This window comes from Aegilops tauschii, chromosome 7 (assembly GCF_002575655.3).
Source record: "Aegilops tauschii subsp. strangulata cultivar AL8/78 chromosome 7, Aet v6.0, whole genome shotgun sequence".
NCBI lineage: Eukaryota > Viridiplantae > Streptophyta > Magnoliopsida > Poales > Poaceae > Aegilops > Aegilops tauschii.
Genome location: NC_053041.3, coordinates 604,048,283 through 604,067,041, shown reverse-complemented (window position 1 = coordinate 604,067,041; position 18,759 = coordinate 604,048,283). Strand labels below are relative to the sequence as shown.

At 46.8% G+C, this 18,759-nt stretch overlaps 1 protein-coding gene, 1 long non-coding RNA gene and 1 pseudogene across 7 annotated transcripts; 2 read left to right on the top strand and 1 right to left on the bottom strand.

Moving 5' to 3' along the window:
- Window positions 1-4,155: 4,155 nt before the first annotated feature.
- LOC109736628 (uncharacterized) lies at window positions 4,156-15,110 on the bottom strand. Of its 2 annotated transcripts, XR_012189824.1 has the most exons (7): window positions 14,885-15,110; window positions 13,089-13,367; window positions 12,920-13,021; window positions 11,924-12,028; window positions 5,771-5,883; window positions 5,079-5,285; window positions 4,156-4,539 (listed from the first exon to the last, which is right to left on the bottom strand). It is a non-coding gene; the product is annotated as an uncharacterized lncRNA (long non-coding RNA). The 2 variants fall into 2 exon arrangements; XR_002226440.4 differs by lacking the exon at window positions 5,771-5,883.
- On the top strand, window positions 7,230-8,998 carry LOC141027849 (UPF0481 protein At3g47200-like; annotated as a pseudogene).
- Window positions 14,890-18,541, top strand: LOC109736626 (adenine nucleotide transporter BT1, chloroplastic/mitochondrial). 5 transcript variants are annotated; one of them, XM_020295836.4, is made up of 4 exons: window positions 14,890-15,468; window positions 15,812-16,521; window positions 17,475-17,636; window positions 17,717-18,541. In XM_020295836.4, exons 1-4 carry the CDS (start codon window positions 14,958-14,960, stop codon window positions 18,182-18,184), a joined length of 1,851 nt encoding a protein of 616 aa, XP_020151425.2. In that variant the 5' UTR covers window positions 14,890-14,957; the 3' UTR covers window positions 18,185-18,541. The 5 variants fall into 5 exon arrangements, with proteins under 5 accessions (XP_020151425.2, XP_020151428.1, XP_020151426.1 ...); XM_020295839.3 differs by having other exon boundaries at window positions 15,225-15,472; XM_020295837.3 differs by having other exon boundaries at window positions 15,233-15,472; window positions 15,817-16,521.
- Window positions 18,542-18,759: the final 218 nt, after the last annotated feature.

Sequence of the window (18,759 nt, the reverse complement as noted above, 5' to 3'; positions counted from 1 at the left end):
AGGAAACATAACCATCTTTGATTAACGAGCTTGTCAAGTAGAGGCATACTAGTGACACTCTGTTTGTCTATGTATTCACACATGTATTATGTTTCCGGTTAATACAATTCTAGCATGAATAATAAACATTTATCATGATATAAGAAAATATATAATACTTTATTATTGCCTCTAGGGCATATTTCCTTCACGGACGCGCCGCCTCCATCGACAGTCACCAGCAGGCGCACGCAGGCGAGCCGCCGCGCTCCAGCACCTCCACCCGCGGCCGTGCACCACCACACCACGCGCGCCTCGCCGCCCGCCACCTCGCCGGAGAGAACCCACCGCGCCGCCCGCATGACGCCGCTCCCCCGCGCGTGGGAGGCCCGTCGGGGCTCGCAGACTTCGCCCGCCGCCTTTGACGGCCAGGCGGCAGCCCGAGGAGAACGAGGAGGGGAGGCGCTCGCGGGGCTAGGGTTGGCGCCTCCGGAGCCGCCCGCGCGAGCGGCTCGGGAGGGAGGGGGAAAATCTATGAAATCCCAGCCTAATTTGACACACACACACAAGCAAACAAACAAACAAACAAACAATTACTCATACAAAACAAAATCACTCTAGTGTTTTTCTTTTCATAACTTGTGACCTGGTTTCAGAAAATGCCCTCCTACGTATATTTTTTGTGCAATGCGTTATGGTTTCGCGCGACTACCCTCAAACTCGCATGCGTGCGGTGAGCTCATCTTAATTTTGATCTTAATGCTACTTTATTATGATGTTAATTCAGGATAGGAACTCTTGACAGACGCACGCCACACGGAGGCTACAGCTATTCAGGTCAAGAAAACTATGATCTTGCCTGGGCCAGGGACGACAGAGATGGTATAGAGAACCTGACGAAATTCATCAAATCTCTCTTGAATTAGTCTTTGACACCTGCCAATTAGTGCAAGATTACATGCTAACCAACAGAGGTGACCCCAATGCTTTTCTTCTCCAGCTTCCCCCCCGCCCAGGACTAATCCAGAACGTTCAGGTCCGTAACCTTCTCCATCGTTTTTCACGCAAAGAAAGTTGAATGCTTACTAGCCCCGTCAGTTCCATAGCAGTTGTAACTTTTTAAATTCGTGTAAATCTCGTTCTGCATCAGTTTTTCTTGAAGTATTAAATAGCGGGGTATGACAAATAGCGACCAAAGCGTCGGCGCGCTAAATGATGCTAGACGATTTAGTGTGATATACACATCTAAATGCTATGCCCTACTCATAGGTAGCATGCTATTTAGTTTTCCTCCATGGGAACATGTAGTATTTGTTTTTTGTTATGCGACAAAGCCAATGGGCATATACTCCCTCCGTTCCTAAATATTTGTCTTTCTAGAGATTTCAACAAGTGACTACATACGGAGCAAAATGAGTGAATCTACACTCTAAAATATGTCTATATACATCCGTATGTGATAGTCCATTTGAAATCTATAAAAGACAAATATTTAGGAACAGAGGGAGTATTATGTAACACAAACCTTTTAAGAAACACCCATACCCTTTCGCAAAAAGAAAACACCCATACAAAAAATTGAGGAATGCATTCAAACCTTTGGAGGTGTTGAAGTCTTCTTCCTCCTACATTCATCCGCGACACACCGTGAGCAAAGCTTGTTGTCGTCTCTGGACCTCCGTCTCAGCGGAGCAAACTTGTCTAAACCCAATAGAAAGTCATCGACTTTGACCAGAAGACGCCGGCGGCTAGGATCTGCATAGCAGATCACCGCCCTGGAGAAGAAAACGATGGAGAGGGCCTGTAGTAGAACACCCAAGTTCTAGCAAGACGAAATGAGGGAATGCATATCTCACACGCTCTCCGATGAGGCCAAGGCTCCTTCGTCGATCGAAATATGAGATGGAGTACCAAGATGCACAACCACGTTGTCCGCTTCCCGGGATAGAGGGACCGAGAAAAATCTGTAGCGAGACCTGGAGAACCAGATCCGGGGACACACCATCTTCTACACGCCTCTTAGCGATATGAAGAAGCATCACTGGAACAAAGGTGAGGAGGAGAGACCTTATTCCACATTGACATAGATCAACAAGCAAAAGGAAAGATAATATGACGCTGCAAAAACAACACATATCACGTGGACAAATAAAAACATAGGACCAGCCGTGGCAAACCGATAGTTGTTGATTAAGAAAGAGGGATGTATTGGTCATCCCCAAGCCTAGGCGTTAGAGACTTGTTGAAATATTTTCTTGGAGTGTCTTAGTCCTACCAAAGCTTGAGCTCTTGCCTCTCCTTATTCTTCTCATATCACTGCTTGAGTCTTAAAAACTTCATTCACACAAACTAATACAAAATTGTGAGATACGTTAGCATAAATACATTTGAATCATATCATGCCTTTCTGCAACATAATTTAGAAAATTATAATTAATTATTAGCCACTATATAGCGTATACTAAACAATTTATTACACTTCTACACAGCCACTATAAGCAGTTTATGAAAAGTATAACAACAATTTGTCAAAATAGAGTATAGTTTGTAAAAACATTCTGAAAAAATACAATGTAACAGAGAATTTATCTATAGTTACTGTGTAAATTTTTTTTAAGATTTTTAGCATGCGCTGTTAATCAGTGAAGAAATAAACATATCAGAACAAATTATGTCTCAACACAACAACTCAAAGACTTGCATACTTAACATGACAAAGGCAATCTTTGCCATTTTATTAAGAAAAAAACAGCAAGACAATATGTTCTTACAGAAGGTAACAACTTTCTTAAGGACAAACACGTGTTGTCTCCCGCATTCTCTTCCTTTATAACCATTAAGGTAGGTTTATGATTTTAATGATGCTCACATGAAAACATGAATCACAACTATTTTAAAGCATAGTACAGGGCATCAAGCATCAAATAAATATATTTAAGTCTAACCAACTTTCTATGCATATTCATCTTATAAGTAAACAAATCTTTAAACACATGCAATCCCTAGCATATGCAAAAGAGTAGATACAACTTTAAAACTTTCAATGTAAAGAAATGTGGTTTAGCTGCATGAAGATTTGTATAACCATATTTCCCTCTCTCATAATAATTACACGTGAGATCATAATCAAACTTAATAATATAGCTATCACCTAAGACATACTCCTCATGATCCATAGATTTTATCACTATCCAAATAGTAGGATCAACATTAACTAAAGTCATAATCTCTTCAAACTTACTTTTATCAATATCAAAATCAGATTGAGCACGCTCCAAAATAGCGAGGTCATCACTACCTAAAGTCATCACCTGTCCAAACCCACTTTTCTTAATAAATGGGATAAAGCCTAATAATTCCAACAGAACCATCACTCAAACCACTGTTCTTCAACTCTAATTCCGGTGAGTAGCAACTACCTGAATCAGAAACTACATCACCATTCTCTCCAACATCTAAGCACAAATCCAAGCCCTCAATGGCACCCTTCAAACATTGTTGAAAGCCTCCCGAATCCTCCAAAATAAATAAAGGGGAACCAGGAGGTACTTCCTATCCCCACCAGGAGAACCCAAGACCACACCGGTGTTGATGTACTACCTCCGTTCCATAATATATGACATTTTGGTAGGCTAGTTTATAGCCTACCAAAACATCATATATTTTGAAATGGAGGTAGTAGATCTTTGTCTGTCATCAATGGCATCACAGTAGACCTTCGCTTCACATATCAGCCACTCCCAATCTCACAGCTCAACATAGAAACCACACCAAGTGAACTTCCAATCGAGACCATCCCCAAAGCTGGTCTCTGGTTGAACTCACTGGTCAATATCTCGGTATCTCCTGAACTCATGAAGTCGAGGTCGCCTCCTCTGCAGCCTAATCAATGATTAGCTCCGAGGAGAAATCAGAGCCCTGTTGAAATAGATGCTCCCTCTCATCACCGCTTGGAATAAGCGGGTAGCTATATCAAAAAACAATCTACAACTCAAAAGAAAAAAGATGCTCCCTCTCTCATCCACAGTTCAGGCTGCAAGTGGGACTATACATGGGTGTCCCACCTTTAGCCCACTTGGTCCCAGTTCGTTTAGTGGGAATAACCGGACATCTCATGAGAACGTACGCAAATTATGTGGGCACAAGTGGGATCCAACTTAGCAGATGCACTCACGATTGGAAACATCACACTTCAGAAGTTCAGAGGATAATCCATGGGGACAGTATTACACTTCATGGTTGTATAACTGTTATGATCCTTCGATTACAGCCTTAAAACAAAACCAGTTGTATAATAATCAAGACACAACGCAAATGCACAGAAGGATGAATAGATTGACTGTTCAGAGGATAATGCAGAGCAAGACAACTATTGGTATTTTAATTAATCTTCAGGATCCAGAAGAGCCCTGAACATGGCGGACATGAGTTCAATATCTTTAAAATCTTCTCACGTTATTTGGTTTTCTGTTGGTCCATGCTCTGAACGTTGGTGACATGAGATCGAATATCTCAAAGCTGTTGAATCCTTTGGCATGCATGTTGAAGAGCCCTGCAACTCTGCAAGTACATGTAGTTCAATGTTAAATGAGATCAAACACCTCCTTGTATTTCAGAACACTAGAACACTGCTGCTGAAGAGAAATAAACTTGTTTTTCTAAGCAAAGATCATTCTGAAGTTTGAACTCTAAGCACATGTCATGTTCCAAGAAATGATGTACTAATTCTCTAGTAGATATGGATTTACTTTGTTCATAGAAGTGATAATGGATGTTTTATAGCAGCTAGTGATGTAACTTTGTAGAACAGGGAAAGATGGATATATAATACGACGTCAGTACAGACTACATAGGCAGGTAGTGAAATAATAGAATACATTGTACAAGGGGATGAAAGCCAGCCTTCTAATCAAGTTACTGTAGTTAGCAGTGCATTTTTTTTTAAATATAGTCTGGCAATGAAAATATTATAGCCTTGGCATAACATGTGAAACCTTCAGAATATCATTCCTCTGCTATTTTTCATGCCAGAATAACAAAAATGAATTTGAAGTACAAATTGATATCTGAGAGATAAAAGAAATATATATTCAAGATACCTTAGGTTCCAAGTAGCCTAATCAAGCATGTTACAAACACATGCATTGCATAATAATTCTGCTATTCAACTCCCACATTTTCCAGTTCCAGAGGTGTGCTCAAGCTCAACTACAACTTGGGCAAACACAGTTCAACTACTCATGGCCAGGGAGAAAATCAACAAGAACCATAACTGGTCACGATGATTAACAAGGTTCTTACTTAACCTGCCCAACGAAAAAAAAACACTAGTTTAACTGCAGCATAGTAAACAGCAGAACCAAGGTTCAATCAGACTGATTCATGTTCGGAGCGATGTTTCTTTCGTTAATTTGCACTCATGACTTCACTCAGCAAACACGTCAGCAAGGGAAGGCTAACATCTTTAGTTCAGATACAACAAAGCCTATATAGATTCACTTACATACAGATACAAGCAAGGGTATATATTCAGCATATAATGTATAATTTATCTCACATACAAAAATGAGGAGTTTCCAGAAAAGAACATGAGGCCACTGGTTAAAGCAGCAATAAAATTATTATTCTATAAAAATATGAGGCTACTGGTTACACAAATTTTATGACCCACGTTTGATAGCTAGACACATAAAAAAGAGGTCTCATGTCCTTTGACTGATGCATTGCAACAGTTTCCCAGATGTAAGAGAATATCACTCTGAATGGAAAAGAAAACCAAAAGGCAATGCACCTTTGACAAGAAGTGCTTGAGAGAGGTAATGGCAGCGATCAGACATGGATCAAGCATTCAATGTCATATCTCAGCTAAAGCTTTAGTTGACCCCCCATCTGTCACCTTGATTCCTGAAATCGAAAAGCTACTGCAAGCTAACTACTACCGTAGATAGAAAACTGAGAATTAAGGTGCAATTTCAGCTTGTTCCATTTCAGCACCAAAAACTAAGAGGTCAGCCATTCCTGATCTCCATATTACCAATTTACTAGCACTAGATAAACAAAACATTAGTTTTAAAAAGTGATTAACTCCATTTACTACTACACCAATTAACTAACAGTAGTATCTCCACTTTATCTTACATGAACCACATAATAGCACAATCTGCAGTCTATAGGCTTAGAAGGGGAGCAGAGGAACACCTACTTATTAGCACTTGGTCAGATCGAGCAGATTATGCAAGAACAAAAGGAATCTTAAACTTCTGATTTCCTCACTATATACAAGAGAACAAGAATAACTCTCCATGATTAGTAATTATAAGTATCAATCCCCATCTTACAAGAAACAAAGTTGGTGGACATTGGCGGTGGGAATCGTGGGAGTGCGCCTCCTCTGTCCAAGGGGCTGGCGGGTGAGTGGGTTCCCAATGGGCTAATAGGGCTAGCCCGCTTAATTTTTTTTCCCTGTCCAATGGGAGCCCACTAAAGCAATTTAAGTGGGATGGGCTGGTTAGTCCCACTTAGTCCTACTCCCACCTGCAGCCTAAACCGCAGCTGTCCTCGCCATGTGATGCTCATCACGGGTTTGAGCTTGGCCTTCGCCGGGGCTTGTCTTGCTCCGTAGCAGCTCGCAGCGCCAGCAGTTCTACTCTCCCTCGCCTCTCTCTCTGAATCAGGATCCATCAGATCTGAGTCGGCGAAGTAGAGAAGGACGGAGAGGAGCTCCACACTCGGGGTCCTAAACTGGCGCCCTAAGAGCTTCCCTTGAGACAGGTGCCGGAGGAGCAGACAGGAGATGAGATTCATCCGAGATGGCTACAGCGAGGGTGGTACGGTGGCTGAGTGGTGGTGTCGTGGGAGCGGTGCCTAACATTCTACTGGACGGCGATACATTGTTTCTCAAAGCTCCAAGTGAGAAATTCCGTGCAATCAAGGTGTCCATTGGAGGAAATCCCTAGCAACTTTTTTTGGACAAAGGGTGTTTTTTATTGACTCCAGATATAGCATCGAGGGATACAATTATAGTGAGTACACATCCGGCCTCTACATAATTAGGATGCACACAACCAATACTAACACATGCACACAAAGTATCACGCCGGCAAATAACAAAGTCATTCAAGCCGAAGCTATGCATAGGCGGAGAAAAAAGAAGAAGAAATCCCAAAAGCGATGAAAACAACCTAGTAGCGACTAGAGGCGTCATCTTGGACTTTGAACTTTGGTATTTTTACATTGTTATCAAACTCCGTGTTAATTATGAGATAATGGAAGATGTTTTGCCTATGTTTCAGAAAATTCAGTACGGAGTGGAACTAACAGTCATTCGCCAGTCCCAATTTCATCTGGAAATGATGACGACGTCCATGTAGGCGAGCGCCATTTTAAGATACTGTTGGAGAAATTGTGCAGCGCGGCTTCTGCAGGAGCAGGTCACGGTGACTCGACGCAGCAACCCACCATCTACATGGTCCCCCAGGAACTTAAAATTAACAGCTATAACCCCGTGGGAGAATATGAGCCTGTTGCTGTTTGCATAGGAAGAACGTACTCCAAGATTGACACTCTTACAACAGGGAGTCAGTACAGGGAAAGCTTGCAGCAGCTGGACAGATACAAATGGTGCTGCGTGCAGCAGCTCATCAGGCGACACAGCCGCCTCTTGGAGCCTGCCAAGACTCTGGTGCTACTGCACGGATGCTTCACCAGCATGAAGCAACTCCTGCCTAAAATTCGGGGATCCTACTCACAAGGCACCTTAAGGGCTGACGGAGCTCAATCCGACGACGAGGTGGCGGAGATGATGCTGCTAGACGGCTGCTTCATCCTACACCGACTGCTCAAGTACGCGCGACGCGCGGAAATGGAAGAAGCTGGTGGCGTTGGCGATCAGATTGTCGACGACGACGACGACTGGACTCAGGTGTACGGCAGGTGCTTTGTGTGGCAGTTGGTGACGCGGGACCTGCTGCTGCTGGAGAACCAGATCCCTTTCTTCGTCATCCAAGAGCTTTTCCAGCAGCTGAGGAACGAGGGCAAATCCGAAAATCTCCTCGTTACCGGCAGCCTCAGGCTTTTCCGCTCCCTTCGTCCCCAGATGCTGCACCAGTCGCCCATCGCATGCCGCAGCGTGCACCACCTGCTGCATCTCTTCTACCTCTCCGTCAGCTTCCCACCGAACCACGACCGGCAGCATTCCCGCCGCCGCCGAACCGATGAGTTTCTGCAGTGGATCCCGTGCGCCAACGAGCTGGAGGAGGCGGGGTCCAGTTCCGCAAGAGGGAGAATGCCACGAGCTTCCTAGACGTGAGCTTCGCCCAGGGCGTGCTGGAGATCCCACAGTTGGAGCTCAACGACTCCAGCGAGTCGCTGTTCCGGAACCTGATCGCATTCGAGCAGACCTACCCGGACACCCCGTGTGACGTCTCCACCTATGCCGTCTTCATGGACTGCCTCATCACCTCGGCGGAGGACATGAGGATCCTGGACCTGCATGGCGTCCTCGTCAGCCATCTCAGCAGCAGCAGCAGGCGGGTTGCATGGAATTTCTTCAGTGACATTGTCGGGAAGGTGCACTGGTCGGTTGACGACAACTACCTGGTCGGCCTGATGAACGAGGTGAACAGGTACAGGGAGCGCAGGCGGCACAAGTGGCGCGCGGCGCTTGACCGCAACTACTTCAGCAACCCATGGGTGACCATGTCGGTGTTGGCGGCCCTACTCCTGCTCTCCATGGCCGTGCTGCAGACCTTCTTCGCTGTCTATGCCTACTTCAAGCCTCCCAAGTAAGCGCGCAGCAGAGGTAAGCTAGACAGTAAACTGAGTAAAGTGTGCTGGGAGAATATCTCAGATGCTCTGCTTTCAATAAAACTGGGGCATTATCTCTGTATCCTTATTGTAAACTGAACCGAGTCATTGTCATGGATATGTTTCCCTTGGCTATATACCTTCTACCATGATTTGCACTCGCCAAGTGATTTGACTATTTGTGTGGGTAACTTATGTAAGATTCTAAGCAATATAATTGTCATTTTACCATATGTCTATGATTTTCTGCTTTTAAGTTCCTCTCTGATTCACAGGCTTCGAAAATAGAGTAACTAGATCTAGATTCCATGCGATGACATGTCAATCCTACCGAAACCGAAAACAAACCAATAATCACATGAAAAACACATGAAAGGCCAAAAATTATTGTATAGCGGTTCGGTGCCAGGTAGATTTTCTATATTTGTACTCCCGAGTAGTCTAAATTCGGAAGCTTACTGCTCTGAAATGCTATCTCAATTCAAAAGTGATAAATTAGGCGATTTTTAGTTGAGGCTAGATTTGTCTAAGTCTGCCACACCTAAGGTTTGGCAGGTTTGACCAGATTAGAGCATCTACAACCGGACACGCCATATCCGCCCCAAACGCTCGAGAGCCCTGCCCGGACCAAAATATGCCACCCAACCGGCCTCCCCAAATGCAGCCCAAACGTCCGGGCTGATATGTGGGGCGGATATGGGGAGGCCCAAACGTGCCCGGACACTGCCGCCACATCAGATTGGCCTAGTATGGCCCACACCGTTCCTACCTCTGTCCCCACAAATACCCCCGCTAGACGACGGAACCGTTGTCAACCGCACTCTCTCGACCTGTCCACTCCACTCCCGGCCCCTCCCCGACCTCTGCCCTCCCTTCCGCCATGGCCGGAAGCGCATCCGACAGCGGCTTTGACGAGATCGACTAGGCTAAGCTTGTCACAGACTTGTCGAGCTCATCCATGCCGGGACGAGGAGCTAGCGCGCCGCATTGCCCTAAGCCGCTTGTAGATGGACCAGGGCGGGAGCTCGTTGTCCACAGTGTCACCAATGGCTAGGGTGGGCAGCAGCAGCTCTGGGGCACACCCCGCGGCCGCATTATGCAGTCCTTGCCTTCCCCGGTGAGCCGGTAGGGCGACCAATGGCGCCCAGCACCGCCAACACTTGCTACTCCCGGGCGGCGCTGGGTGCTAGTGCCCGCACTGCCGAGCCTGCGGCAGCTGGAGAACGAGGGGCACATGTATCGCCGTGCAATGAAGATTGCGGCACAGGCTGTGTCGAACCGCTCCAGTTGCGAGTCCTTCAGATCTGCGCCGCGCCGTTGCCGCCTGCCTTCGACGACGATGAGGGGCTCCGCGACGCAATCCGCCATTCGTTCAGTGTCGCGGAGATGGACACCCTCCGTCGGCATCGCAAAAATGCGGTGGTGCTCCACATCGGGCTTGAGGAGTTTGAGAGGTTGGCGAGGCAGAGGGCGGTGGCGTCGGAGAGAGCCACACGACTCACGACGGAGTAGAACCGTGTCGTCCGACGCATGGCGGGGATCATGAGCTCCTCCTCCTCCTCCTCGGATAGCGAGATGACGGACAACGACACCTCGCCCGCCACCAACGCCGAAGACAATCGCCGCCCCCGAGACCCCAAGGGGAAGCGACCAGCGAGGGAAGTGGTGAACTATGCTTTTGTATGATGATCTACGTGCCTATGCATGGTTATGTATGGATTTGGGTGCGGACATATGGGGGTTACGGTTGTGGACAGGGACAAAAGGGGCGCGCACGACCGCGTTCGCGGGAGTCCAGGGCCCCAAGTTAGGCAACCAGGGTTGTAGAGGGTCTTTGGTGGTTGTTTGGTTCAAGCCACACCTTAGGCAAGATGCGTGTTGCCCAACATGACATACGCTCTTAAGGTGTGGTGAGTTTTTCTTAGTCTTGCAACTTGCGGCTCTAGTTCTACTTAACTAACCTTAGGAAAGTTCGGCAAGCAGCCGCAAAAAATAGATCATTCGTTGCTAGTGACATGGGGAGCCCTAGCGCCGCCAAAACTCAGCCACTTCCCATCCTCTCCTCTCCCTTGTCGTCGCCGAAGGGTGCTGCCAGAGTGCGGCGTCGGCGAGGCTTCTCATCCCTCTCACGGGGTTGGCTAGCGGCGCAGGACATTCCAGCTTCGCGTGGGTGTGAGCCTCGACATGGTGCGCGGTGTCACGACTGCGGGCTTCCAACGATGGCGAAGATGCGAGGCGACGGCGTGAGGATGTGATTTGAGGTGTGACAGCAGACGTGCTTGGGATGAATCCTAGTGCTTCGGTCAGGAGGCACGACGCCGATCTAGCGGTTGTGCGCTTTTGATATAGCCGCGGCTGCGCTCCGCAAGGGCGCGCGTCGGCGATGTTGATATGTATTCCGTGCTCTATCTAGCTCTAACCATGTCGACCTAGGGCCGAATGGGCCTGGGCAGGGTTCTCTTCGGCGAGGTGGTAGCCAACTGTGGTGTGCTCCACCAACGGTGTTGGTCATTGTGGTGACCACTCTGGCCTGCAGCGGCGAACGTGCTCGGGGTGGACGTAGTGCTTCGGTCAGGAGGCACGGCACCAATCTGGCCGCTATGCGCTTCTGATCTGGTGGCTATGCGCTTCTGATCGATCTGGCAGTGGTTGCGCTCCACACGAGCGCACGTCGGCGATGATGATATGTCTTTCGTGCTTCAACCCTAGACATGTCGACCCAGAGGCGGACGGGCCTGGGTAGGGTTCTCTCCGGCGAGGTGGTAGTTGACGGCGGCGTGCTCCGCCAATAGTGTTGGTCCTTGCCGTGACCACTCCATCCTGCAGCGATGGACACGCTGCTGATTGCGGCGGCCAACCGAAGATCTTTGTGAGGGTTCCTCTCTCCAGATCCAGTGGCTGACTTTGGCGGGGAGATGCAAACTATGGGCGACGACTTCTCGTGGAGGGATGGTTGTGCAGCCGTGGCGGTCACACATCACATGTAGCTGTTGGGATCGCGAAAAAGTGGTGGCGACAACACATGAGTGGCGTCGATGGTGGTGCTACTCAAGCACCCGGTCTCAAAACTCCAGGGTGAAAGCCCAGGTCTGACCCGTGTTAGTTATACCTGCCAATGACAATGTTTTTACGTCCTTACCTTGTTGAAGGCATTGCTCGGATATACTTGGATTGGTTCTTCAAGGTGAAAAATCTACATTCTGGCATTGGTTAGTTGGATCCGGGGACGGCGGCGATTCTCCTACTGCATAAAAAGGAAGTGAAGTCAAGATTGAGACTGGCTCATAACATCCAGAGTCAGAATCATAGGGGGTGGATAATATACATTTTATATGTAGAAAAACAGAGTTAAAGTACCAAGCATTTCGGATAAAAAAAAGTGACGAAGCATAGGAGTTCTCCAATGTAGATATAGTTGCTTCACAATAATGCAGCTAACTAAACATAATTGCTTGAGAAACTTGAGAAAAGGCAAAATAGAATCGCTTTTGAAATAGAGAAAAAAAAACCATGCACTAGTGGGTTTAACTTTAAGGTTAAGATGGTGTATGTATAAAGCAACAGCAAGAAAAGACAAAGGGTTCATCTTTGCCACGGTTCAGTACAACTCACACAAATGATTGCCTGCTTTGCTATAGTTCAGTACAACTGTAAAAAGTAACAAAGAAACACACACGGGACTATAGTTAGGCAAGACTGAAAATGAGTTTGTAGTATAATGCTGTTTGGGAACTTGCTGAGCCAGCTACAAAAACACACAGGACGTACAGGCTCCACACAAGGGTCCAATTCCAGAATCAACATAGACATCAAGTCCAGGATTGTTTTACATAGACATCAAGTCCAGAATCGTCTTATCCAACACTTGAGCATGCCACACTCTTTTTTTTAAGAACTGCATGCCACATACATATCATTTCAAAAGATGAGCAATATATTTAAGGAGCAGTCATCCTTTTCTAGCACCCCATATCTACATATCAAGAAATCACTAACCACTCGTCAGAAAATTCGATTCACATGTGACAATTGCTTGGTTAACATAACATCCTCTTTTAAGAGTGACTTGTGCAATGTTCTGTTAAACACCAGGCAATGCATACAATGATTCACCAATCTATCACTAAGCTCATACCAGATGGGCAAATTCCAACAAGATCTCGCACTTGTGCCTAGCAAAGCCCCAATCATCTTGACAATAGCAAGCTATCTTCTCGTCCTGATAATTGGCATAGTCCTGACGAAATCGATTCCATTAGCATCCAAGAAATGATCTCAGAGCAGAGCAAGAGCAGGGCATATACCAAATCATCATCCACAGAGGAGGCAGTTCTGTGAGAGGCCATGGCCTCTGGGGAAGGAAACGAACGGTGCAGCCACCGTGAAGGGGGAGCCAGGCAGAGATGGCGGCGGGCGGTGGGAGTGCCGGTAGGGAGGAGGAGAGTTCAGCGCGTCTCCCTCCTTGTGCTCGGTGGCCGTCGACGGCGAGGAAAAGTTGTTGGCAACTTGGCATGATCTTCAAGTCCCATCACTGTAGTTGACCTGGCACTTGGAGCAATACTTGCCATTGACTCCATCCTTCCCTGGTAAGTGCAGAAAGAAGTGTAAGATATTACATGCAGGAGCACCTAAGAGTTAGCTTGTCATGAGAGCTGTAGCACAATGAACTCCAAAAAATCAACAATGCCATGCTAAAGTAGCAAACAAAGAAAATGTCTAATGCATTGGCATTCAGATGTACTAAGAAAAAGAGAGTTACAATAATGCTGCTAATAAAAAATATTCGTGAGTACAGCAGAATGTAGTTGGCATGGCATCATGGAATTATGAGCATAATTGGTTTGATGCCAACAATTGGCATTGCCAATATTTGGCAAGCCAACATTTGGCAAAATCAAAAGTTGCCAAATGTTGGCAACTTTTTTGTGAGGTTGAGAAGAAAAGTTGATAGCCAACCAATCACTAGCCAACATTTGGCATTTGCCAAATATTGGCATACCAACTTTTGGCATCGAACCAATCATGCTCTATGTGATGACACATAGCACCAAAATGCTAAATCTGTAGGAATGTAGTGCCACTTTTTTGCACCTGAATAAGGAAGACCAAGGCAGGATCAACCAAAGCAGACATTGAATACATATGCAGGTTGAAGAAAATGAAGTAGAAACAAACATCTATGTTTCAGCAGCTGGCAAACATGCCACTTCCCCGTTACAAGCAGGAGATATAGCCCTTCAGGTTGCTGCAGAAATAATTTCCAAATTCAGATGCAAGCAGGCCATTTTTCTGGTGGATAATCTGACCCCAGCCAAAGCAGCAGTGTCAAGAAATATTTTTCTTTCCCCTGGGCATTGGGGTGATGAGAAACCAGCTAGCAAATTTCTTTGCTACAACAGCGAACATCCGTATACAAATTCATGACATACCAAGGAAGGAACCTTAACTCTGTGGCTCACAACTGTGCTTCAGAAGTAAGTAGATCAGACAAGGCGGTGAGCAAAAATACGGCATGTTGTAGCTTAGCACATACAGGTGATCAGTGTCCTATGCTTTCAAAGCTAGGCAACCTAGATGTTAAGGATTGCCAAATCCTGAATGTAAAATGTGTTTGATAATGAACATAAGGCGCCGCCTCTTGTCCAAAATAAAAGGAAGGCCAACGAGCTAATACATTTGGTTCATCACTAAACCAAAACCACCACCGTATTAGTTTTGATGGAAATGCTGAAGAAACAGAGCAGACAGGGCATTCTCACAAATCAGTGTGGCGCGTATTGCAAGTGTTAATGGATCTCGGTCATGCGCTTAGACCAACGAGCACTTCATGTTCAGGCACTTGGAACAGGTAGATACAATTACTTTGCTCAGGCCATAGATTGTTCATATTTCTCTACACCTAATTGCTTGAATATGCATGTAGTCTAAGCCAAATACAACAGTTCAGTTATTATTTTTCCCACGCCAGCTGAGAGATCACCACATTTTGCTCGGATCAGATAGGACATCTCACACGATCGATGTAAAGTGGACGATGGATTAGAACCAAAATACATACACAGTGAAAAGACAAGGTTGTAACATTCAAAAGGATGGGTACCTGAAGGCTGGAGCCCTCTTCTCCGGCGTCGGCGGATGCCGGATCTGGCGCCCGGTGTGGGGAGGGGGCGGGGATGGAGTGGTCTGTCCGCTGGACGTCGGAGCACCGTGGAGACACTGATCTCCCGAGGTCGCAGCCGGAGCACACGGCCGGCGAGGCCCGCCGCCGGAGCCCCGAATTAAGCCCCTCCCTGCCTCTGCTCGTGCTCGTTTTGTTCCGAACTGGGGGGCAGCACACATTTGGGGAAACGTTACAGCAGCTATTCTGTACTTCTTTGGGGTGGTTTTTGCAAGTTTCGAAGGGCATTGAATCCTGTCCCTATATTACGCATCTAACGGCTGGGCCGCGCATGGTGCAGCCGGCCGGAGCACCCTATCCTTGCGAGCACGGGCGCTCCCGACCAGAGTCCTCCCCGAGCGCGACAGCTAGGGTTCCTAGCCACCGCCGGCCCGCCGCCACTACTTCCGGGCCGAGGCCTCCGCCGCCCCGCTGCCGGCTCAGGAGCCCCACCAGCAGCGCCTCCCTCCCTGGACCAGCCGCCGCCGCCGCCGCCGCCCTGAGCTACTCCGGCGACCAGTCCATAGGCAGGTAGCCGCCACTCCTTCGCCCTTCCCTTCCTCCTCCCCGCTCCTTCCTCCCCCCTCGTTCCTCCCTCTTCCCTCATCCCCCCTCCCTCCTCCCTCTTGCATCCTCTCTTTGCTCAAAAGAAAACTTTCTTTCTTGATTTTTTTTATTGGATGAGTACCTGCTGTAGATTTGATATTATGAGAATATGTTTATGATCATTTCTTGATGATTACTTGCTGTATGATTTTCCAGTGCATGTTCCAAAGTTTACATGATTTGATATTGTTTAGGTAGTGCGTTGGTGGTGTCGAACTTTTTGGAGTGAGTGGCTAAGAATATGCTCTTTGTTGCGACCGTCAGTGCAGGGCGGCCGTCCACCACTGATTGTGCGTTTGCAGTCTGAGGCCGGCCAAGACGTTTACCCACCCATGGCGGGAACGATGATGGCCGTGACGGCCAAGAGCAAGAACTGCACGCTGGCCTCGGAGAAGAAACACGGGTGGGCTATCCCGCAGCTTCCGGAGCTCCGGTTCCCTTGGGATATGCAAGAAGACAACAAGGCCTTCTCGTTAAGCTTGCTGCATGACTCTGCCTCCCCTCACGGCGGGCTGTTTGCTAGCGTTGGTCTCAAAGTGTCGACGCCTGCTCCGGCAGTGTCAACCAGCCCGGCGGAGCAGGAGTTCAAGATCCCTTTTGCTGATCACTGCATAAAGTTTGTCTCGTCGGCAGTCGGGTTTCCAGTTGTTGGGGCCGTGGATGGGTCTGTGGAGGAGGAGGTGGTGGTGGATGGTAAGATTATTAGGAAGAAGGCCAAGAAGCGGGGGCTGAAACTGAAAATTAAGATTGGGAACCCGCATTTGAGGCGGCTGGTTAGTGGAGCTATTGCGGGGGCGGTCTCGAGGACTTGTGTGGCGCCGTTGGAGACAATTAGGACACACCTGATGGTTGGGAGCAATGGGGATTCAATGACAGAAGTGTTTCAGACAATTATGAAGACAGAGGGGTGGACAGGGCTGTTCCGTGGGAATTTTGTGAATGTCATCCGTGTTGCTCCAAGCAAGGCGATTGAGGTAACTTTCCATTTATGCTACTTGGCAATTCCCAATAGACCTTGTTGCTAAAATGTATCTTGTGATGTAACCAATGCCTGTTGTATTGCTGATGCTATTGAGGTTCTCTGCTGGTTAACCAATTTACTATAGGGTGTCAACTTCAATTTCACTTGTGGTCGTGTGGTATGGTATAGTTTTCAACACTTCAATTTGATGTTAATTGTGTAGCACACTTACAACAACCTTCAGTTTGCTGATAGATGCAGCAAAATTAATGTGGGAGGAGGGCCATAACAATAATGGGGCACCATTACTTTTTAGTCAATGTTATATAGCACCCAGGCTGCTATTAGTGAAGTAGGTGTAACTGTATATGCGATTTGTAAACACAGTTCCTGGAAAGGAGTTTGGGTTCACTTAACGGTGAGTTGATGCCCTGATGGTGTCCTACATTTGATTACAATTGAGTCTTATCTTTCATATGATCAAGGGTCTGTCCTCTAGTATTAGTATATGTTGGTCCTGACACTCTTAACAGAGTCAGACTGTGGACACTTATAGTGTGTATTTAGACCTTTATTTGTTTAGATTTACACTACCTCTACTCCCTGATTTGAATGATTGGCTGAACTGCCACTGCTTGCTTACTTATATCTTGTCTTCTGATATTATACTCTAGATGACAAAACATTAATGCAATTTCACTGTACAAACTTGCTTTGACTGTTGGTATAGAAGTACGATGGGTGGTTATGATTATCAGACTGCATAATTATATGTTACACTGACTTTTTTTGGGTGCATGCTACACTCAAATTGGTTGCGAGTCTCTAGGCTCAGTTCCTTTTATGCTTATGAATTTCAGTATGGGGACCTAAAATTTGTTATTAGTGATCAAACAGTTTGTTGTTTATCTCTAAGACATACTAACAATATTTTAATTTGATTGATCTCTTTGCATCCAAATGCAGCTATTTGCTTTTGATACAGCCAAAAAATTCCTGACTCCAAAGGCTGATGAATCCTCTAAGACTCCCTTTCCTCCATCACTTGTCGCGGGGGCACTTGCAGGTGTCAGCTCAACACTCTGCACATATCCTCTGGAACTGATCAAGACCCGTCTGACTATAGAGGTGGATACAACTCTTTGTCAACAATGTGTAAGAGTGATATTTCTTTGAGTACCTCGCCTCACGTGTACTTGTTTCTGCAGAAAGATGTATATGACAACTTTCTCCATTGCCTCGTCAAGATTGTACGAGAGGAAGGCCCCTCGGAGCTTTACCGTGGTCTGACACCGAGTCTGATAGGAGTGGTGCCATACGCCGCGACCAACTACTATGCCTACGACACCCTGAGGAAGCTCTACAGGAAGACATTCAAGCAGGAGGAGATCAGCAACATTGCAACTCTCCTGATCGGTTCGGCCGCGGGCGCCATCTCGAGCACCGCCACCTTCCCTCTCGAAGTAGCTCGCAAGCAGATGCAGGCTGGGGCGGTGGGCGGTAGGCAGGTCTACAAGAACGTGTTCCATGCTCTCTACTGCATAATGGAGAAGGAAGGGATCGGCGGCCTGTACAAGGGGCTTGGGCCTAGCTGCATCAAGCTCATGCCCGCGGCGGGGATCTCGTTCATGTGCTACGAGGCCTGCAAGAAGATACTGGTCGAAGCCGAGGAGTAGAACGAAGCGTGATGCGGGGTCGAGTCCTTAAAGAAGAGGCGGCGGGATTAAGCCTCGTCTTCCTTTCTATCAAGAAAAGAAAATTGGATAATCAACTACTCATCAGAAGCTTAGGTCAAAGGTATTTGAGACACGTCTGTTAGATGAAGAAGTTTTTGGCCTCTAAATTAGTTCTGTGTTCGAGTTGAAATCCATAAACAATATTCTGACTGGCGGAAGCAGTTTTGTCATGCTACTTTGCTTCTGTGCTACTCTAGCCATGTTTCTCCCTTTTATCACCGGATCTTGGTCAATCTTTACAGAGAACTGCTCGCGATCTTTGCTGAAAATAGAAGTGCTACGACAGGCAGTTTGATATCCTGGATTTCATGTCACTGCGGTTGGTTGAATATGTGGGATTATATTGTTTTTTAGCGACAATATGGGACGGAGGGAGTATAATTGATTGATCTTTTTCAGGATTCAGAAACACAATCTTTGACTCGTAACGATTTTTCAGCCTTAGTATTAGCCCTGGCTGGATGGCCGTTTTCTAGCCGAATACATAGAAGTAGTATCATAAATGATTGCATTTA